The 23,374-nt window shown below is 42.8% G+C and overlaps 1 protein-coding gene across 1 annotated transcript; it reads right to left on the reverse strand.

Moving 5' to 3' along the window:
* Positions 1-1,933: 1,933 nt before the first annotated feature.
* gldc (glycine dehydrogenase (decarboxylating)) lies at positions 1,934-19,552 on the reverse strand. Its single transcript, XM_080498984.1, has 25 exons — positions 19,149-19,552; positions 18,974-19,052; positions 15,262-15,397; positions 14,825-14,989; positions 14,641-14,718; positions 13,533-13,680; positions 12,683-12,879; positions 12,491-12,587; positions 12,281-12,386; positions 11,926-12,065; positions 10,973-11,053; positions 10,784-10,881; positions 9,990-10,074; positions 9,861-9,902; positions 9,632-9,774; positions 8,452-8,527; positions 6,851-6,976; positions 6,605-6,754; positions 6,122-6,234; positions 4,425-4,566; positions 3,691-3,802; positions 3,509-3,604; positions 3,241-3,413; positions 3,080-3,160; positions 1,934-2,550 (listed from the first exon to the last, which is right to left on the reverse strand). Exons 1-25 carry the CDS (start codon positions 19,428-19,430, stop codon positions 2,410-2,412), a joined length of 3,087 nt encoding a protein of 1,028 aa, XP_080355110.1. The 5' UTR covers positions 19,431-19,552; the 3' UTR covers positions 1,934-2,409.
* Positions 19,553-23,374: the final 3,822 nt, after the last annotated feature.

Consider the following 23,374-nt stretch of genomic DNA (forward strand, 5'->3'; position numbering starts at 1 on the left):
TACATTTTCAAAAGAGATGACCGGTTGGCGTCATATTCAAAACTTTCATAGACTTGACAAAAAAGTATGCAAAAAACATGGGAATTTCCCAGATTTCTGTATCGATTAGTCATGAAATTTCATCTGATTTACATCAAAGTCTCAAGTTTAGACAACCACAACGTGCTTAACCTAAAAGACAAATAATTATGTTAATAACTTAATACTCCAATAATTAGACATGCACAGACTGATGCAAACATTCAATAACTGTAGTATTCACAATTATGATTATATTTTATCTAGTTATGTGAAGCACTTTGGCTTTAGCCACAGCTGTTGTAAATTGCTATACAAATAAAGCTGACATGATAAGAATCTGCTGGCTTGAACAATGCCTGCACTGGGAAAATATTTTACGGCCTGATAAAACAGATTTTTGTGGGGACGAACACTCGGTTCAGTGTAAAACTGGGACTGAATCCCCATGTTAAGATAATCATATGAGCACCAACCCTCTGTATTAAACTAGGGAACTATATTTCAAAAAGCTGTCCAGGTTTGAATGAAATACATCTACAACAGAACGAGTTAAAAGCACCTAAATCTCCCCCGTTTGGAGGAGCCCCGGGGAAGCTGGAAGTTAATCAGAGACGCTCTGGGAGGAAGAAGGCTGAAGCAGCTTTGTGAGGAAGAACGGTCCAAAGTTCCTCCAGCAGCTACGGAAATGATTAAATCCAAGGGTTTCTGTACTTTCCCCGCCACCAGCAATGTGCATGTTTTATTAGAAATGTTTAAAGACGTGTCCTCAAAATGCCATAAAATAATTTAGTAACTCAATGATGATGCAATGCCTTTATGATTTATTATATCTTCAGTTAAGAAAACAACTTCCAGTGTTTCAGATTTTAATTCGTGGTTGTTTCATAAACTAGCTTCAGTTTCTTGGATGTAAGACGTGTGTGTGTGTGTGTCGGGGGGGGGGGGGGGGGGGGGGGGTCCAATTGTTCACATAAACCCAGCAATACAAACGTGGAAACAATAGCCACAAGAAATGCATTTTCTTCTTTACTTTATCAAAGCCAATCATGAATCATCAAATGTTTGTCGAGAAAAAGAATCCAAGAATGTATGTTTCTTTTTTTTTTGCAATATTTACTCATTTCCTCCAAATCAACTGTAATGATCAAATGCATCTATTGACTTGAATCGGCTTCATGTGGTTGAAAACTTTGTGCCAATGCTGAAATAGAGAACAAAATGTTTAAAGTTTCATCAACAGTCTTATCCAATAACATCCACACCTATGCACAAATTGAAGTCGAGTAAAAACCAAACGAAAAAAACCAACCAGAGAAAACCCACACATACACAGAAAAAAAACGTGCAAAGTCCACAGAGAAAGATCTTACAAAGACAACATGGGGACCTTCTCTCTCTGGTGTACTAAAGTTTGTGAAGAGTTTGTTGGTTTTCTTGTGCAGTGAATTTTTTTTTAACTTATACAAATGCGATAAATTCAAATTGAAGCAGATGTGATGCACATTTTCACCATTTTATGAATCGTGTCAAAATTGCCAAACCAAAATTGTAAATACCAGTGTTAATTCACGTGGGATCGTTTTTACCAACTCAATTGGACGTTCATTAGAATGTGCTGATGACCAACACCTACAGGTGAATGTAGACAATGGGTCTGCTGTAAAATTGAATGTGTCCACCAGATGGCAGTGTTGTTCATCTGTAGGGATGATCCCGTAGAAGACGTGAACAAAGTCAAAGACATGAACAAAGTTTAATACACAAGTGGACAGTTAAGATTAGAAAATTCATTTAAAACTACCACCATCTTTGTCTACTTGTTCAACAAAACATCACAACATCTTCAAACATTGAATACATATAAAAAAAAAAAAAAAACTATACCAACTAGAACTTCTATAGTTTGTCATGATTTTGGGATGAAAAAAAAGGGAAAGTAAACAAATTTATTTTACACATCAAAACAGGCACTGAGGTCTTGTTTTTCTCTGTCTTTTTTTTTTTTAAATCAGTAGTAGGAGTAAAGAAATTAATCGAGCTCAGCTCAACATCCAGTTTCTCCAGAGAGGTGTTACAGAGTGGCGTCTGTGGCGACGGGTGAGCTTGTTAACGTGGAAAGGTAGAAAAAAAAAAAAAAAAGAAAAGAAAAAAAGTCGCACCTTTGGTCCATTGGAAAAAATTTGAGTTCATCCACTCCGACGAGGAGGGGCGCAGTGAGGCGAAGCCCCGTCCCAATGTCCACCTCGCAGACTTCTACTGGTCGACGACGGCTCAGAGGAGTCTCCCATGCCGACCCGACCCCTTCCCACCGAGCAGCGGGAGTCCGTGAGGTGTGAGCGGCTGTAGAGCAGAGTGGAGTGGACACCGGGACCGAGCCGCACGGCGCGCCTACGACGACGCCCTATTCTCCTCGTACGGGGACTCGTACACCTCCATGGGCGGGCAGGTGCACACCAGGTTCTGGTCGCCGTAGATGTCGTCGATCCTGGAGATGCTCGGCCAGAATTTGGTTTCGGGCTTTATGAATGGCTGTTAGAAGGGGAAAAAAGAAACGTGAGAAACAAAACATCTCGTGTCAAAAACAAACACCTAAATCTAGAAGTCAAGTTTTTCGACTTCATCGATGTTAGCAGTCATCTGCTGCTGTCCTCCACAAACGTGCTAAAAAAAATGTTTTAAATGGCCGAAAGAGAGAAATATAACGTTTTCTGTAGTCATAAATGAATAACTTACAGTCTACCACTACATAAAGGAGATTTGAACATCTTGGGCTGACTTTTCTTTTGGTAATTATGAGTAAATCGGTCATTAAAATTACATCATGTCAAATAATGACAAAGTACTTTGAGTAGAGTTTGATTAACTACACACCTCCAACTATGATTTTTACATTTATGGATCTCAGTTGTGGACTTTATTGACATTCATAATGTCAATAAGGAAGCCAATGGAAAGTCGAGCATTCAACCAATAATGACTACTGGTTGTGAGTTGCACATCTTGGTTCTGACCCCTAGATGGCAGGAAAGACTGCAACATTCATGAAGTCGTCGCTCACCAGGGGGAACGCTGCATGCTCCCTGGAGTAGGGTCTGTCCCAGGTGGAGGAGGTGATGCACGCCAGCGAGTGAGGAGCCATCTACACACAAACACACACACGTGAGGATCTCGGAGGGTGCGCGAGAAATCCAAAATCTGAAAGTAAAGCTGGAGGCGTACCTTCAGCGGGTTGATGCGCGAGTCCATCCTGCCCTCCTCGATGTCTGCGATCTCCTGCCGGATGCCCAGCAGGGCGTCGCAGAAGCGGTCCATCTCGGCCTTGTCCTCCGACTCGGTGGGCTCGATCATGAGAGTGCCGGCCACGGGCCAAGACATGGTGGGAGCGTGGAAACCTGTGGGTCAAGAAATAAGGAGAATATCAAATAAAAAAACCTCACATCAGCAACAGTTTGCACTGGAAGCCAAACACAAGTTTGATTCAGCCCACCGTAGTCCTGCAGCCTCTTGGCCACGTCGACCGCCTCGATGTTTGCCGTCTTCTTGAACGGCCGCACGTCCAGAATGAATTCGTGGGCAACGTAACCTGTTCAGAAGTACGAGACAGTCACATCTTTTCGAAGGGGTTTCCGACTTCATCGTTAACCGCAGGCATTAGGTGGGCGACTTTACCTTTCCTGCCTCTGAAGAGGATTTTATAGTGACTCTCTAGCCTCTTGGCCATGTAATTGGCGTTGAGGATGGCCACCTCTGTAGAGTGGACCAGTCCCTTCGAACCCATCATCTGCAACGTACAGGTCAGGCATCAGCAGGAATCTACACAATATGGAGCGTTTTTATTGAAACCATTGAAGTGGGATCAATATGGAGGGCAGAGCTGTAACCCGACCTCATGAATACATAAAAACATATGAAGCTTATAAAGACTTCAGTAAATCGTTAAGCAGAAAAACAAACAGTGAAGCCAATACAATGTCGTACAGGACGAACACAGGACAAAAACCGGATTTAGAATTTCCCTGCAGGCTCACGTGGGTCAGTCAGTATTTCACCTACAAAGCAGCACGTTGCCCAGGTCCACTCTGAGGATAAGAGTTCTTGATAACAAAATGTCAGTCTTTCCTCCCCGTTCCCTTCAGTAAACGATCAGATCGGCTTTTAGAAAACCTGCACATGGCGTCCACTCAGCACTCCCTCCTGATAAACCGCAGACAAAAGGCAAGCGTGACACTTATTAACCAGTCGGAGTGACTGTGACCTTCCTCCTCAGCCAGTTTATCACAAATCCACACTTTGGTGCACTCGAGCCTCGCATGAACTTCACATGACGGGCACGTGGCCTGTGGACCCGAGGAAGGCTTGGAGGCGCGATCAGAGCGAGCGTGACCGGGGGGATCCACACAGACCTTGATATAAGCCCAGGAGATGGGCAGGATGGCGCTGGAGCCCCAGGGAGCAGCGCTGATGGTGCCCAGGGAGCTGCTGGTGTTCACGGACTGCATGGAGACCACCGGGTGGCTCGGCAGGAAGGGGGCGAGGTGGGCCTTCCTGTGGAGGACACAAGGGAGAACCTGCCGTCAAGTTCACATGAAAGCCAAACAAAAAGTTCTCGACTGAAAGCATCACATTCACATTACTAGTTTCCAACATGGATTAAGAAACTCTTTCTATGCAAGAGCCATTACTGAACTCAATGTTTGACTGGTGGCGTTTTCCCACTTTGTGAACTTTTTTATCTATTTATATTGTTGTTTCGCTTTTATCAGCACATTCTATTATATTTTATACATTTTATATTTTTTATAAAACAGCACTTTAAAGAGGACTGCACCTTATAATTTCGTTGTACGGTGTTTCAATGACAATAAAGACATTCTATTCTATTCTGGATGGAAATTCCTGCATCAGCGGTTTGTTAAAAACGATCCCTAATGGTTTTGATGATTTAACGGTTTCATGAAACTTTCACATAAAATGTACATTTGCCACTATAACATTAAAAACATTTGAAATTATGTCGACGTGATCTCATGACACATTAGTTTGATCCACTGTCAAGACAGGAGATTAACTAAAACAAATACTTCTCGGTGTTAATCTCAGAGGTGTCAGCCGTGCAACACGATATAATGACAATTTCTGCAAAGCTTTGAACAAGGCAACAATTTGCAATTGTAAAAAAAAATATATATATACATATATATATATATTGGGAAAATGGCAACACTAAATTCACCTGTTCCAACAGCACCACTTCAAATGCACTGAGCTGCATGGACCAATCATTTCACAGTGTTTCAGGTTTTCTATAGTGTCCAACATAAAAACTATTATGGTGTCACATTTGTGCCCCTTTTATTTCCAAGCAAATGTTAGATTTGAATAAGTTCCATTTCTTTGTACCCAGTGTTCAGTAAATGAGACTCCTGATTGTCATCCTGGAAACCAGAATCCGTTCGTGTCTGCAGGTTTTTGATGCAGGCGGCTGCTGGAGTGCAGATTAAAACCATGCATGAATAATTGATCATAGATTATAGATTCTCAGTTAAAATTAGTACATTGTGGAACGTTTCATAAAATCGTCTAGTGTTCGAGACTTTTTAAACTTTATTCAAAATCACCTGCCGTCCAACATTTCCTTTATTTTATTCCAACTCTGCTCAATAAAACATTTGCAGTCAGCAGACTGCATTTGCTTGCTTTGCTACGGCCTATTTGACTCAGTCACCAAAATGCAAAATCCAACCAGGCCTTGGAAACAATAGAAGTAATTATTTTATTCTTTTTTTGCTTTGCTCTGTTGATGTTTTGACTGATTTCATTGGTTCGTCTGAAAAACTTTTCAAACTCTTGACTAAAACAGTGACAGTCGTACAGCCCAAGCTAAATAACAGTGGAACTGTTGACTACATAAAAATAGCTTTTCCTTTTCAAAGAAAATGACCGATTTTAAGCACCGAGCCATTCGAGAGTTAAATGTCCAACTGAAGCGTACGGGTGTGCCCACACATACACAAGTTAAAACGTCGTTCCACTCAGCCATTAAGACACTTGAAATGCACGCACACACACACACAAGTTTAGAGCTCCTACTGGGACTCACACGCCGATGGGGCCCATGCCGGGTCCTCCTCCACCGTGAGGGATGCAGAAGGTTTTGTGCAGGTTCAGGTGAGACACGTCGGAGCCGTAGTCTCCAGGACGACACAGACCCACCTGGGAGATCCAGCAGTTCAGTCAGTATGCGTTAGCTTTTTTCTAAAGCTTACTGTAACAACACGATTGCCAAAATTCACCCTCTGGTGGCAATTTTCCCTTTTAGTCATCACACAAGATATTACATGATAACTACTACAACTTTCATTATGTCAAACTCCCTCTTTCACTTTGAGGAGGCAGGGTCTGAGGGGCCATCAGGAAATGGTACAAGCTATCATCTGCATACCGCAGAGACCAAAGGTTCCCCATTTATAGCATGATAACACATTGATAAACCTTTATCTCATTAGCCTTCAGTTTTCCCACATGTACTTTCTGATTGAAAACTCCAGATTCTTCCCTTTTCTGTTGCCTCTTCTAATCTCACCTGCGCGTTCATGTTGGCGCCGTCCAGGTAAACCTGACCGCCGTTCTGGTGGATTAGGTCGCAGATGTCACTGACGTGCTCCTCGAACACTCCGAACGTGGAGGGGTAGGTGATCATCATGGCGGCCAGGCTGGCCTTGTGTTTGTCGACCTGCGAGGAGGAAAAAATAAAAAGGGTTCAAGAGAGATCCCAAAGAAATCCCACAAAGCTTTTAATGCAAAGTGGACTTTCAGTGTTTAGCCCCACCAAAGCTTTGAGGTGTGCCAGATCGATGTTTCCGTCCTTGTCCACCTCCACCACCTGGACCTTCATGCCCGCCATCTGAGCACTGGCTGGGTTGGTGCCGTGCGCCGATTTGGGGATCAGACAAACCTGGAATGAACAAGGGAAACAGAAAATCATCAGGACTATAAGCAGGTTGTGGCTGGAGGCAAAAGAGCCATACAAACATGTCAAATCTGCAGATAAAACTTTGTCAATACTCTTTTTTTTTTTTTTTATGAACTTTGAGTGAGGCAATCTGTCCCAACACACACCTCTGACAGGAATGTGCAACTTGTCCTCGGGGCACTAATTGATTTTATGCCTTATTAGGGATCGTCACACAAGACAAACTGGGGCACTTGGACCTGTGGTTTGGCCAACCTTGACATCTGACTGCCTGTAAAAACACCAGCGCATGTTTTCCCATTTCACAAAGTCTTAAAAGCCTCCAAATATGGCATCTTGAAAACCGGCAGCCTATAGTGGGATGACAAATTTTTCAGCCCCTTTGTTTGCACAAACAGCAGTTTGGACCTTGACTGTTTCCAGGGAGCAGGGAGCCACCAAGATGTTAAAACACAAGCTACACACAAAAATAATCTTGCAACCCCTCCTGTTCCTGCCAATCAGCACAGTGAAACACTGAAGAAAAATAAAACGCCACTTCCAGCAGGGGAAATCTGAACCGATGTCAAAGTGACCCGTTGTAACGAGTGAACAATTAACCTGGCTGGCAGGACCCGACACAGATAGTGAGGAGACGCTGTGTGGCTCTGCACTCCTGCACACCTCTGCACAGTACAATACAGCTGCAAATAAATCATCCTCGCATATCAGGAGGTAATACCGGTTCTGATGACTATTATGTACTAACTGCATTCAACTCAATGTCGCTTTAGCCTCTCCAGTTCATGTAGGTGAGAAAGAAATATACCCTCGAGAGTGACGTTGTACGATATAGCGTGTTTGCTCTTAGTATTGGCTTTCTATATTAACCGAGCTAGAGTAATTTCATTCTGTGGCAGTAGCTCAAATGAGCGAACAAAGGAAAGTGTGTGTGTGGGGGGGGGGGGGGGGGGGGACATCTCCCCTGTCCTCACCACACACTATGGCTCATTTCTGGAAGATTCCATCTTCTCCATCGATCAGAAGTGACTGAAACCAACGCAAGCTTCAGTGTCATCTGAACATACAGATTTGCCTCATTGCGAATGCCATTTGCATCATTTTAACTTATTAGAAGGAAATAATCTGATTTGCACTATTTAGAAAACAACTTGACCAAAGAAGAAAAATAAAAATGCTGTTTCAACAGCATGTTTTGCCATTATGCTGCATTCTTCTGTCGGTGACTTAAAATGTGGCACAATTCTAAACAAAAAGTGTTTATCACAGTGTTTGTCTGGCCATAGTTTCAAGCTTTTACGCTTAGCAAAGCCAAAACACTCGGCCCATCTTCCGTCACAGAAATGGCAGCTGCTTTAATTTCCCCTAAACTGCAAGACTGCATATCAAAGCACATAATCATTCAAATCTGCATTTAAGATAAAGTTTAAGATCAAATCGCATGGGGACACACTTACACTTCGCGAGTTCTCGCCCTTTGAGTTCAGGTAGGCTTTTATGGCAGCCAGACCGGCATATTCTCCCTGAGCACCACTGCAAAAAAAAAAAAGACAAACACACCACGGTCATATATCTCACACACACACACCTTTATTTCACGGTCTGAAGTCCGACCTGCAGACATTACCAAAAGAGGAGAGAAGGATGGGATGAAAAGCTGAGCTGCACGATAACTCAACGTAGCGTGACTTGCTACAACGCTGCTGATAAGAGGTCAAACTTAAAATCGAGTTTGTACCTTTGACTATTGAATACTGACTGAGTCCAGAGTTCATCGCATTTCTACTTTTGAACTCTGAGACAAAAGATCTCTGCCTCTGAATGGCCGTCGATATTATCCTGAGCCCATTTCCTATGAAGAAAACCAAATCAGAGGTGGAGTACTGATCAGGTCAGTCAACTTTTCAAACCGACTTAACGCCTGCTCAAACGGCACAAAACTAAATTCCCCTGGACATCAAGATGTTCCGATTTAAATAATATCAATGACAACCCTTAAAGACATACGTCTATGCAATGTGGTGAAATAAGTGGTCAGTTGCCTCCCATCTTGGTGTGAATGTCATAGGTTCAAGAGGCTTCCATATGGAGGGTGTGTGTGTTTTTCCTTGTCTTGGAGAGCTTAATTGACCCTAAAATTGCATGGAGTTGTAATATGTGTGTTAAAGTGTCTCTGTGATGGACCCTAGTTTTGTTTGAAAATCCACATGATGAAATTAACCAAAAGCTTTCTGTGCTGTACAAGATTCTTTTTCAAAACCTAGTACTTGCTTCACTGGTCTGTGTGGATAAAATTAGTTCATTGTCAAAGTATCAATATAGCAGTATTATTGTCCGCTGAACCTAATGAGAGAGCACTGACCAGTCAGCTGCAGGTAAATCAGTTAGCTGGACGAAGACGCTCTATAATCTGGATGTTAGTGCAAGTTGATTGAAATCAAATAAAACAAAAATCTTTACAATTTCCTTTGTACATTTCCGTCCCCCAGCCTCACTCCAAGACTTTTGACCCACCAACAAAAACTCACATTTGCACTTTTGATTTGACAAAAAAATGTTAAATGTCAGATTTGTCCACACCCAAGTCTCACCTAAGAAAGTACGTTTATTGGACACAAGCCGGTGGTGGAGCCTCACCTGTTTGGCTGGAAGGAGATCTTATCATAGCCCGTCAGCTCGCAGAGGTCCTTCTCCAGCTGCCAGAAGAGCTTCTGGTAACCTTCTGCCTGATCCAGAGGGACGAAGGGGTGGATGTTGGCAAACTCCCTCCACGTGATGGGCTGGAAGCGGAGAGCACGGCTGTGAGACGGAGCGAAGCGGCCGAAAGAGGATTTCACAGGAATTGGCCAATAACCGACGTACTCACCATGAGCTCTGAGGAACTGTTGAGCTTCATGGTGCAGGAGCCCTGTGGAGGAACACAACCAGTTCAACGCTACACATGACAGGTTAGGGGCTAATAGGGTGTGCTTTTTGAGTCCAGGCGGGGGCTGACCAGAGGTATCATGCTGTGAACCAGGGAGATGTCCTTGTTCTCCAGACGCTTCATGTAGCGCACAATGTTGGTCTCCGAATGGTAACTGAGAGGAAAACAAAAGAGACCGAAAGCAGTGAAGACCCGTTACTGCAACTCAAACACCAGGTCCTAGAAAGGCAGAGTCAGCACTTTTTTTACAAGACAAAGAATAAACGGGGGAGGACTTGGACATTAGAAGCTCTGATGCAAGATTATTTTATGATGCTAATAAAGATAATATGTTCTACTTTTGTCATTTTATAACCATGCAGAAAACAGAAGATAAATCTCAGTGGATGTACGGAGAAGACGACCAGGATTCAAATATCCATTAATAAAGTATTTGAGGAATTCACAGCAGCATTAGCGTGGGACAATTAAACAAATAAGATCGAGAAAAAAAGATTTGGAACACCAGTTCATAACATGAAACAAAATCCTTGTTTAAGTGTTAGTTAATTATCTCAACTTTATCAAGATATCAGAGCTCTACAGAAAGTTTAATCTTATTTAAACTCAAATCTGCATTGTGTGTGATGATTCAGCTCATTAAACAATTCTAAGTTGTTAAACTGTCTCACTAAGAATCAGTGATGTTAAAGTGTAAATTGTTATAAAAAAAAAAAAACTTATTACTGAAACTTTCACACAGGTGCCAGAAAAGTGTTGGAATTAACTGATATTTAAAAGTTAATTGTCAGTTTTTTTGTTTCGTTTTTTTTTTTTTACTGACCAGAAGCAATATCAGGAGAAATAATTGTAAATAAACCAACCTGTTGAACACCTGGTGCGTCAGGTACTTGCTTGTCCTCTTGAAAGGACTTCCCATGATGCCCTTCACCCGCTCACCCATCTTTTCAGCGGTCAGCTCCTGTGGCCGTTAAAGTCAAAGGATGCAGAAGGGGTTGTGAAGATTTCGTTTAGAACAAATGAGTAAGAAATTAATATAAACGTCAACGTACAGCAGAGGATTCACAGCCAAACACCCAGAGCAGGTCGTCCAGGTCCCTCTCGGTCACCGTCTCGTCCAGAGAGACCCCCACCTGTTGAAAAGAGCAGCAGAAAGGTTTAAACCTCACCGAGCTTAAAACAAGCTGTGATTGGTGGGTAGTGGCCTCTTCTCAATTTGGTCACGCGAGTCATATTTAACTTTCCCTTTTACCTTAAATAAACCTGCATATGCATCTACTTCCTGCTACTACATAAGAACTGCAAGCAGGAATGGTGTGATCAGGTATCGGCAAGTCACCTGTTGTCTTTCCCAGACGGTTCGACTCATCAAGTAAATACAATGACAAAAAGCAAATGGAAAAGACAAAGACAAAACAGGAGAAGCATTGACAAAATGGAATATGCAAAGACAAGGTAGAAAAAGAATGACTACCTTTGTATATTTTTTGTATTATTGAGTTTCTTTACATTTCCACACAAATCTGCCATTTCTCCTGTCACACAGCAAGTCAAGTTCATGCCATGTGCCATATTTGGTTTCCATGAATTACATATTGTATCTGTGACGCAACCACAGAAAGAGTGAGTGTGGACTCTGGATTAGTTGCTGCCTTGAAGGCAGTCAAATTGGTCGAGTTCAGAAAGAGGTGATCCATCACAATATATAGATGATTTTGTGCTTGAAACAAGCAAAATAGAGGCTTTCAGATAGTGAAACTTCAAATCAAACAATCCAAAATATTTTAAATGTGGCACCTTTAATAATTTGCTCTTTATGTATAATCTGTAACCACTTCTACATCCCTAGATTCACACTAAAGCTTATTTCACAATTTAGTTTTAACTCGGCGACACTTGGGCTTTAAAAATACTTCACAACTTCATCTTCCACATACTCCTTTTCATCATGATTACTTCTTAACCATATAAAAATGTTTGTTGAAAGGGCAGTGCTGGTGCTCACCACGCCCTCAGCGAAGACGCGCAGGTTGATCTGCCGCTGCTCGGCCCGTTCCAAGATGTCTTTGGCCGCCACGCCGCAGTTGATCTTCAGCGTGTCGAAGAACATGTCGCTGTGCAGCCGGTGTCCGGCTCGCTTCAGACCTGAACCGCAGGGCGATGGGAGGAGACGAGGGTCAGGTCGGATCAGATTGAGATGACACACACTGGTTTGAATCTTTGGACAAGTTGTCAGTTTATGGCAAAAAAATAAATAAATTATATATATATATATTACAGTGCTTCGTTAATTTCCCCCCCTTTATCGCTGTCAGAAAGTGGTGCCTTTAAATGTTTTGAGAGGACATGACCCACTTTACCTTCAGCGAGGATGAGTGTAGCATTGTGCGTCCTCTCGGCGATGTGTTTGAGTCCCTGGGGTCCGTGGTACAGCGTGAACATGGCAGCCATGTTGGCCAGGAGAGCCTAAGTCCAACAAACAAGGCAAACCTTTAATCTTGATCTCAAGTCTTTTCCTCCAGAAGCTCTCCGGCTTCCTTCTCTGTAATCACATGAAATGCGATCCTCACCTGTGCCGTGCAGATGTTGCTGGTTGCTTTATCCCTCCGGATGTGCTGCTCTCTGGTCTGCAGGGCCAGACGATACACCTCCTTACCGGCAGCGTCTCTAAAAAAAAAAACGGTTAAAACATGCAGCTCTTCAAGAAAATGTGGTGGTTTCGTCGACTCGTTTCAGACGTGGGAAGTGGCGTCGGCCCTCACCGGGTCACTCCTACCATCCTGCCGGGCATCATGCGCACCAGGTTCTCTTTAACGGCGAAAAAGGCGGCGTGGGGACCGCCGTAGCAGAGGGGGACCCCGAACCTCTGGGAGCTGCCCAGCGCGATGTCGGCCCCGAACTCGCCGGGCGGGCGCAGCACGCAGAGGGCGAGCAGGTCGGTGGCACAGCAGGCCAAGGCCTGGACGAGACGGGAGACAAGAGCAGGATCCATCAACCGTTTTATCGCAGGCGCTGCATGTTTGTACAGATGAGTCAACCTGCCTGGAAATCCCACTCTCGAGAAAAGAACTGGCTCCGTTAACATTTAACAAATATTTGAGGGTAAACCGGATGAATCAAAAATGCGCAAAACAAAAACTAACCCACGTAGCACAGGAGTGACTTGTCATCAAAGGAGAAAGGATGTTTGGGAGCTACATTTATTATAAATGTGGGTGTGTTTCATGTCTAATGTTCCTAATAATAATTCAGCAAAAGGGGAGCGTATAGAACAGAGTGACGGTATAAACCCCGGGTGAGATTAGTAAACAAGTATACTGGTTTGTAGCATCACATTACACCATCGTGAGACTATACAAAGTTATTTTTGTGACTTGTAACTGAAGCCGCCTTATTAAAAAAAAAAAAAAAATTCCAGATTTTGTACAGAATAAAAAATAAATTTCCAGGAAGGAAAATTAGAGTCAAGACTCATGCACATACTCCTGATATTTACTTTCTTTGCAGCAGACAATATTGTCGGAAAGCAAATGGCATTTAAAGACCCAATTCTGGCCAATTTCTTCAGAAACACTCAAGATGCACAGTAAACTGCAGGTTTCAAACTCTCACCCCTCCTTTGTGTGCGCGATCGACGAGCGCGGTGAAGTCCTCCACCCTGCCGTCGGTGTCCGGGTACTGAAAGAGTACGCCGCTCACGTCTTTCCCGCTGAAGTCCATCTCGTGAGGCAACTTCAACACCGTTTTGACTCCAATATAGCTGCAACACATCGGAGTTTGATTAACAGTCCGGCGACATTCAAATAATAAGCCACGACCCTCAAATTCAAGCCGCTCGACACCAATTAACCATATAATACTGTTGAGTTTTGTGACATATACAAACACAAGTATGTGAAGTTGATGTTTTCAAGCACAGTTTCAACCAGCAGTACTTCAGGGGTATATTATATGAATATTTTTGGTTCAATCACACTTGTTTGTTATTTAAAATTCTGTAATTTTACATAATTGATCACAGTTCACTCCTTCACAATATCTATAATGCAAATATTAATATTGTCATGATAACCGTTGTTGTACAGCATTACTGCAAACCCTTTTTGGTATTGGTACAAAAGTTGCTATTGCACCAACTTTTAGTCAAAGAAACAACGGGCTTCATGCTGCAACTACAAATATAGCTTCTTGGGAAATTGCTGCATGTGTAGAACAAGAAGCAAGGCTAATATTTTAAATCATTCCTCTGCTATTTGTTGGATCTCCGTTTACAGAATCCTATTCATCTCTTTCTGCCATATGGCAAAAGTAGAGAATCAAATTTCCAAATCTGTGCAAAAGCACTGGTTTCTGTCACGTCTTTGGCTTTTACCGTGAAACTAGTACTGAGAAAATACTGCGGAAACAAAAGTTCGTATGAGGATATTCAACAGGATTCAGCACGTCGATTATTCATCAAAGTTATGCAGGCCATGACATGATAAATATGCAGTGACTCAAGTGTGGACCATGCAATGATTGCTGAAAGGTCAGGTATCATAAACAAGTTATGAGTTATAAGTTATATTTAGGTTGTTGCCATTTGCACTTCCACAAGGAAATCCCGGACTGACCCACTATCCTATGAGGTCAAGTGGGGTTTGCTTTGGTTTTTTTGGCCGATTTCACAAAGAGTCGTTTCATCGTCATTTCTTTGAGACGATGCATGGATTCCACATACTTGGCTCGGGTCTGCACCACAGCGATGGTCTGGGGGTGGCAGCGTGGATCAATGTAGAAGGTTCTTCTTTTGTTCTGCCTGTGATGGGAAGCAAACAAGACGAGTGACAGAGATCAGGGTCATTTACAAAACAGCCTGCACGGACTGCAGGAACAGTCCGGGGTAGAGCAGAGTGCGTGGGCACCTGTGGCAGAGCTGCATGGCCTCCGCGGCGGCCGTCGCCTCGTCCAGCAGCGAGGCGTTGGCCACAGGCATGCCCGTGATGTCACAGATCATGGTTTGGTAGTTGAGGAGGGACTCCAGGCGACCCTGGGAGACCTCGGGCTGGTAAGGCGTGTACTGAGTCACCCTGTGGACACAAGGGGATACAATGAACCAACAGAGTCTGGACGGAAGGACAAAAGGCACAAGGTGGAAGGAATGCGTCACTCCGGGAGTTTGGAGGGACAGGGGCAGCCGACTTGGACCAGGGTGAAAGAAAATCTTGTTCAGCCGTCAGTGGGAGAGATGCACATCATCAGTTCTCACACGAGTTTAACTCAAGTCACAAGCCCTCCACCAACGACTACTCTCGCTACTCGATTTGGTGAAAGAAAAAGAAAAAAGAAAAAAAAAACTCACCAGCCTGCATTCTCCAGCAGATTTCTCTGGATGGGCGGTGGCACAGAGCAGTTGTAGTAGCCCATGCCAATGTACGATCTCCACACTTTGTTCTTTGATGCAATCTTCTGCAGAGTGTCCAGAATCTCATTCTCGCCTGATAAAAAAAAGCATTACGAATTTAACAGTTACGCAACACCAGTCGCGATACTGTGGTCTTGAAACCACAGCATTAAAATGAAGCTGATTAACAGTTTGCTGAATCACTCTTACCACAGCATACAACTGTCAGTCATTACCCCTCATATAAACAGATAAAACACTATAAATCTACACATTGTATGCAAGCATTAACAGATTTATTAATGTAATCTCAGACTTGAATTAACACCATAATCTGTGGGGGGAAAAAAAACAAAACCTCAGAAGAAATGTAGATGTTTTTAAATGGTCACCTTTCCAATAAAGGGTTATTTAGAATTATCTTCTATTATTTAGAATCATAGATTCGGCCTAACATCAAGCATTCTCAGTCGCTTTGTTAAACATTGAGTGATGAAACAAACAAACACAAACCCAACGATCTGATGGAGAGCGATGCATCCCTCACGTGAGAGACTGACTGCATAACAGAATCAGGACATTGAATGTGGAGTGCAGTCAGATGAGGTCAGGCTGGACAAATATAGCTGGAAACTGCACTGATCTTTCCTTGATCTAATATTCTAAGGGATTTACTATTCGAGCAGTAAACCCCGGGACACTACTGTAACTCAGCAGTTCAACTACGACCACAGGTAAAATTCATACTTTGGTGATTTAAATTACTTGACACATACTCTGGGCAGCTTTTTGGAGATTTATGAGTTGTAGCGCTATATATAAATAAAATTAAACACAAAATATTACTTGGGATGTTTTTATTGATTAAGAAGAATTTCCTACCAACTCAATTTGTAAAAGGGAAAAGAACTGCAATGCACGTGTCCCTCATTTCTGGCCACGTCATATTCAGCTATCCTTCTCCAACAGGAGAAACCCATAAAGTTTCCTTCCTGATGTTATTTAGCCTCGTTCCCCACTGCTGTAAGGAGTTGTGCCAGTGCACGACCAGCCTCTGAGATTCCTCTGGCCTTCCTGGCTGCCTAGCAACTCCGAGGAATGGACAATACAGCCCGTCTGAAGTGAGCACCCCGACGACTTCTGCTTTTTCTAGAAAAAGAAAGACACCTCCAGCACTCTGCGTGGAAAAAGGGAATGTGGCCAGTGCAGGAGTGGATATTTACAGCTTCTGTTTAAAAGAAAAGGCAATAAACAACCTGTATTAAACTGAAAAAGTAAACCACGAAGCAGTTCGTTTTAAATTTTAAATCTGTGGATGATTAGCAGCTTTAAAGCGAGCTGGTGGTGAGAGTGTGAGCTCATTTCAGTAGAGAAGGACAGCTTTCCCATGGTCCCCCTAGTTCTACAGAGCACCAACACACACACACACACACACACACACAAAACAGCCTGATTCAGAAGCATCCAGGAGGTCCATTGTTGAAGAGAGAATCCCTCGCTGGCTTTGCAAACCGAAGCCCTTCAAAGCTGAACAAGCAGAAAAAGCGGCACGGCCTTCTGTCTGTTCCTTCAGCATGGCTTGTTGTATTATGAAAGTGGGCAGAGTCGGAGGAGACATATTACCTGAGAACAAATCGCGAAAGTTTAACCGCCGCTTTGCTTTTACAGTGAGGTTTTGTCCAATAATCTCCCTCACGGGTCAAAATGTCTTACGTGAATGACTAAGACTATCTGTGCCTCAGATTAGGGAAGAATGGAGTCAGCACACTCCGAGGTGTTACGACACACCTCACGATGAATCAATGAAGCAGCGTGCATCCAAGATGGGCGGCAACTATGTGTCAAAGTTTATCTTTTCCCTCGCAGGATGACACGGCAACAAATTGACCAAGCAATATGAAAACAATCTGCAACTATTCATTCACGTAGGAACAGCTTGTTGTGTGCAAACATGTCAAGGTTTTGTAATGAACCAATAAAGTTATTTGCATTAAACCCATGAACCAGTTTCCTGTTAGGTGCAATGAAAGAGCCCAAGTAAAGTGCTGCAGCCTTCTTTATCTTCCCATCACTCCCCGAGCCTATTGGAAGTTACCACAAGCATTGTTCCTGTTCATGACCCCGACTGAGGATCAACTATTTGCACCATTTATATTATACTTATATGAGCCTAATGGCAACTCATGAATGAATGAATGAATGAATGCAACTGATTCATTGGAGGGAACAGGGAGGTTGCTTTCCCTGCAAATGTGCAAGTATCAGTTCCTGGCTGCGCAAAGCTGCAGCTTTTATTTTAATTTGTAAACACCACCAGAGGCGACCGGGTTTATATTGGACAAAACTTCCATTTTCACTACTTCTTATTTTCAATAAATCGATGCTGCTGAAGATTCTCAAGAAATATAGACTGAAGTGCCAGTTTCAATGATATTTCCCAGCATTAGTTTTCTCTTCTCAAATTTGCACATCTGCCCACTCAGAACATCAACATTGTGGAAATTGAAAGCAGTGGCAACTTTATTAGGTCTAATGAAGAATATTAATGTGATCCAGCCACACATTATGTGGCAATACTTCTTTAATTTCATTATGTATTGATATGATGTAGTCTGTCCAAAAAACTGGTGCAAATCAAGTGATGGTCTTGACCCCAACAACATGCAGGCAAGTCAGACAATGATCTATGCAACACCAATTGGTCACACACACACACACACACACACACACACACACACACACACACACACACACACACACACACACACACACACACACACACACACACACACACACACACACACACACACACACACACACACACACACACACACACACACACACACACACACACACACACACACACACACACACACACACACACACAAAAATGCCATACAAGCTCACATACGATTTAATTATAGCATCTGTGGTAATCTGAAGCTGAATATTATATCATGATCTTTGTGAAAGCACAATGTATTGGGGCCACAATATAGTGGATTCATTTGCATATGAAATCACGTTATTTCAGAGCTGACAAAGAAGCAGTAAAAAACGCTGTTAAACCACACTTTAGGCGCTTTTCTTATGTTAATGTGGCTCGTAATTCTATTCCAATGTGCGTCTTGTGGGAAAATTGAAGCAATAAAACGAAGGAATAAACCAACAGCATCCAGGCAAATGTAATGCAAAACATGCCAAAGTCACCTTATTAGGAAGCCCCTCGGCTGTGATGTAATGTGAACGCTGTAACCAGATTGAACTGGACTTGGGACTGGAGCTTCAAGGCTAAACTTTACACTCCAGTTGCCATCCTATGAGCATCGGCTTCCCAACAGGAGATTGGTGCCGCTCGCCGAGTTTCGCGAAAACAACTCCAAATATGTTCAAAGGAAGACTTAGACCGGGGAGAGCACAATAGAGGGGCAACCTACATTTCAGCCACTCGCTCGGCTTCATTTAACGCCCGCTGGATGAGAGGAAAAGGGAAAAGACAGCTCATCGTGCAGAAATAGCGAGAGATGGGCTCGAGAAATGCTTTTATGAGTGATATTTAGGCGTTTTTACGCGCGATGCGCGCAGAGGATGGCGCAGCGTTTGAGCGCTACACGGATGCAGAAATGAGACAATGTCACGCACATTTATTAATAAATTAAACCAAACTTACACACTGGATCATCCATTTTCATACCGCGCTGCATGCGGATGGAGGATGGAACTGTGCTTTCAATCAACTGGTCGATTGACTGCGCGGGATGGAGAAAAAGAAAAAGGTGGTTTTGCAATAATTAAAACAAAACTAGTGAGTGGTGTGATCAAATACGAGTGTCAGAGCTTTTTACCTCCACTCCCAGGACGTCCAGCATTTCTCTCTTCTCCCGTTCACCTGGCCCGATGTGCCTCTCCGCGAAATCATCGTGCCTGGGTAATATTCTCTCGATCTGTCTGGAGGAGACGGTCGCAGACGTGCCCAGAGCCCGGGCTGCAGCCGGCCAGCTGTGCGGGGCTCCGCTCCGAAGTTTCCACACCACGCGGCTCTTGTCCCGCAGATGCCCGCACGACGCGCCGCCGGGACTCAGGGACCTGGCAAGGAGGATCCCCCACGACTTGGCACAGCTCTGCATCTTTGAACTTTTGGAGGAGGCAGCAACAACAACAACAACAAAAAAATCACACACAACAACCCCACTGAGGAAAGACGGGCGAGCCCCTGGTATGACGAAGCCTCCCCGATCCGCGCAAGAGACAAAACTCCTCAAACTGCACCGGACTTTATACGTCCAAGCCAATTGCACAACTGCAAGCCAATGAGCGCGCGGACGCACCGTGACGCAGCGACGATCCCCCGGCGGGGCGGCTCCTCGACTTGTCCAAAGGACACCGACTCTGGAGGAGCTTCAGCAGCGTTTCATCACCTCTCTGTTTTCACTTTTCCATCTGTGTTGTGAAGAAAAGAAGAAGAAGAAGAAGAAGAAGAAGAAGAAAAAAAAGAAACTTCCCCAAAAAACCGTCTTATGCCGTTTATTATGATATCAAAGAAAGGGGGACCTCAAGGCTCTTTTTTGGTACAACTAAATTAAAACACAAAAAGGTGTGATCAGTTTGATGGATTGATAATCACAATGCCAAATAAAGGTTAGCTTCAGTTAACCAATAAATCTGCAGTTCACGTGGTTTATGTAGGGATTCAATAGTTCTACAGCTAGATTCTATTAGCACACTCATACCACAAACAGTAATCATATCTGAAAATGAGTTGGAGGAAGCTGATCTGAGGATCGTGTGCTTTGGGATTTGGTCACTTGAACGAAAGAGACATGCGTCAACAGTCACAATTGCATTGGTGCTCAAACTACCATCATAAGATAGCATATGACTAAACATCATAAATTGAGTAGTTACTAACTTTAAGGCAGAAAAAAAAATCAATGTTGGGATATGTCTTTGGAGATCAATCAAAATTGTCAATTGTACTCTTCAGCCTGGTTAAAAACTGTTTGTGGCTTATCTGCCTGTGACTAGTGCAGTTGAACCTGTTTTGCCAATGTTCATATGCAAATCTGTAATTCGAAACAACAAAAACATATCAGTGTTACACCCATTGCATTTATAGCATCATGCTGACATCTCTGCTGTGCCAGACAACCTCTTTGAATTGGCACTGTTTTGCCTCTGCAGCCTGGTCTTAAAAATAGAAACAAAATAGAAACATCCACAGTGTGAGAGAACACAAAGAAAAGGCCATCATCAAGTTCAGAAGGCTTGTAAATGTGTACTCTTCACATTTTTGCACTGTATTTAACTTGGCTGCCTCTTCAACTGGAGCTCAAATATTTCTCAGTAATTGATTGCTGGATTTTTCCAACAAGGTTGGTTGAATATTTTATGATGAAATTACTTTCTTAATTGTGTGGAATGTATCGAGGAATAATTTGTTCTGCACAGGATGCTGTTGTTAGTGTCAATATTCTTGTTCGATGCACAATGTACAGTAATGGTAGAATCACCATATTTTGACCCCCCCCCCCCTCCATTCTCACTCTCCCTCTGTTTTTTCACATTTTGTTACGTTACTGCCCCCTTTTAAAAGATAGATACATTTTTTTCCCCTCAACAATTCTACACACAATATGTATAATGATGTCATGACAAAAACATTTTTTTAATTAAATTCTTTTAATAGAAAATTTAATATAATATAAGTATTCACAGTCTTTTCCATGAAGCCCAAATTTGAGTCTGCAGACCAGAAGTCTTCAAATCGGGGCCTCGGGAGCCGGTGTCCTGCAAGTTTTAGGTCTCTCACGGGTCCAACACACCTGAATTCAATAAGGGGCTCATTATTGGGCTTTTTTAAAAGCTCGGTTATCACCTCAAATTTAGATTGAGGCGTTCTGAAGTTGGGAGAGCGCTAAAACATGCAGGACACAGGCTCTTTAGCCCAAGATTTGAGGACCCCGACTGTAGACCTTCGAGACAGGACTGTCTCCAGGCACAAATATGAAAACCGTCTGCTGCTTTGAAGGTCCTAATGAGAACAACGGATTCCATCATCTGCAAATGGAAGATGTTCAGTTCCTCTGTCTTCTCCCTCAGGGTGCAACTATCCGTGTTGTTATGAGTTTCTCCGGTGTCCTCTTTCTCTCTTTCTCTTTGCTCTCCATAACTATTACATACATATGATGAATACATATGATGAAAATAGTTGTCACAGCTTCACATTTTTGCGAAAATTTATGTAATACAGGGAAACAAAGTAAGTGTAAGATCAGGGTTAGGTTAGGTAATTGTGATCCAGTTGGAAGCACTCTTGTTGTGTGTGTGTTTAAACCAGCAGGATGCTGGTAAGAGAATAATTACTATTGCAACAACACTTGCAGACCATGTTTTCGAAAGTGTTTGAGAACATGTGCACCACTTCCTTTTTTGTTATTAATGTTGTACATGTGTAAAGTCAAACAGGTTCCAAATAAGTTTCCTGTTTCTCCTGTGTACTGAGTTCCACATGTGTTGCATGTATATGTAGTTTGTGGTGTTCATGTTCATTGTTGGATGTTGCAACAGCTATTTTTAACATGAGTGAGCCAGTAAAAATATGAGTCAGGAAGAAACAGCTTTCTTAATTGTCAAACATCAGGGAAGAGGGAAGTGACACGCTGCAGATTGCACATATCCATGGGAAGTGCAACATCAGCCTTTTTTCTGTTATATCATGACTTTCAAAAGTATCTTTTACCCAAAAACATAACACAACATAAAAGACTTGGGATTGTGAAAAACATCACTGTGATAAAGTAACTCACTTATTATGAATCCAATAAATGAACATTCTGTGCTGTAATATGAGGCTCCGTTACTGTCCTGACTGATTTAAACGAGCTGGACCTGCTTACATGTACCAATTGTCTGTACTTAATTTAGATTAAACGCATTTTAGTGTTCTGTATTTCCACTTTGAGAATGGGGCCACACTGAGGTGTTGTGATGGGCACCATCAGTTATGGCATCCCCGAGTGGCATTTGCATATTCTTCCGAGTTGAGCGTGGCTTTTGAGGACAATCTTGGGTGTATGTGGTTGTTTGTCTTTCTGTGTTTGGCCCGCAATGGACTATTTGAACATTTCTGTTTCATATGGGATACTAATTCACCATACATGATTCATAATCCATTCCAGGTCAAACATAGTTAGTGTTTTCATCTATTGATATTGGCTGGCAGTGTCTGTCAACAAAAGCCACTTCAAGTTGCTACAATCATATAAATATGGACCAACAAAGTGCTTCCCTCGACACACAGCACTGATAAAAGAACACAAAGCAAACTACTGCTATCGCTAATCGATAATAGGGCAGGCAGGAGCTTTGACTTCAATGTTAACCACGTGAGGAATGTTTCAGATGGTTACATATGGAACTGGCTTATTACAATAAACTCAGCTCTAGAAGCGTGTCCACGGACCCTTGACAGCCTGCAGGGGCTTTCTGAATCTCATACTCTAAAATGACCTAAATATGTGAGTTTTTGACTTCATAAATGCTACCAAAGTGAATATTTGTAGAAAAAAACACAAGAGCTGAAAAGTCACGAGTTTAAATAAAGCTCATTTAATTAAACATGTGCATCTAACTTGTCGTGACAATTATAAAATTTTCTTGTGCTTCATACCCCGTGCAAAACATTTGAACGGTGCAATCCGTCACAGGGGTATAACTGCCTCATCGTCTCAGTAACAGACAAGCTGCGGCATAAACAAGTAGTATCAAACTGATCTAATAGGAAAGAGGAGCTTCTATCAACAGGTATCTGCTTGTTGCTGTCTGGCACTGGGATTAAGGATCCAGTATTAGTCTCACTGGAAGACGAGCGAACGTCTCAGTAATGCCGCAGGGTTTGCTTCTTGGAAGAACCCATCTGAACATTCCCATTAGTGAAGTGGACTATGTGATGGACACTTCTGGACCACTGAGGCCTCGAGCAGCGTGTCAGAGTTTGCTGGGTGATGCAACGTCACTACATTTCTGAGGCTTGTTTACACCAGGCACATCGCACTTTTGAATTTCCCATGTG

This window comes from Blennius ocellaris (assembly GCF_963422515.1).
Source record: "Blennius ocellaris genome assembly, chromosome: 7".
Classification (NCBI taxonomy): Eukaryota; Metazoa; Chordata; class Actinopteri; order Blenniiformes; family Blenniidae; genus Blennius; species Blennius ocellaris.

Coding starts and splice junctions, on each gene's coding strand:
- gldc (XM_080498984.1), bottom strand. CDS start 19,430: ATGCAGAGCTGTGCCAAGTCGTGGGGGATCCTCCTTGCCAGGTCCCTG. Junction 15,398..18,973: donor GAAAATGGATGATCCAGTGT/GTAAGTTTGGTT, acceptor TTTTTTTATCAG/GCGAGAATGAGATTCTGGAC. Junction 3,803..4,424: donor TCTCCTGGGCTTATATCAAG/GTCTGTGTGGAT, acceptor TGTACGTTGCAG/ATGATGGGTTCGAAGGGACT.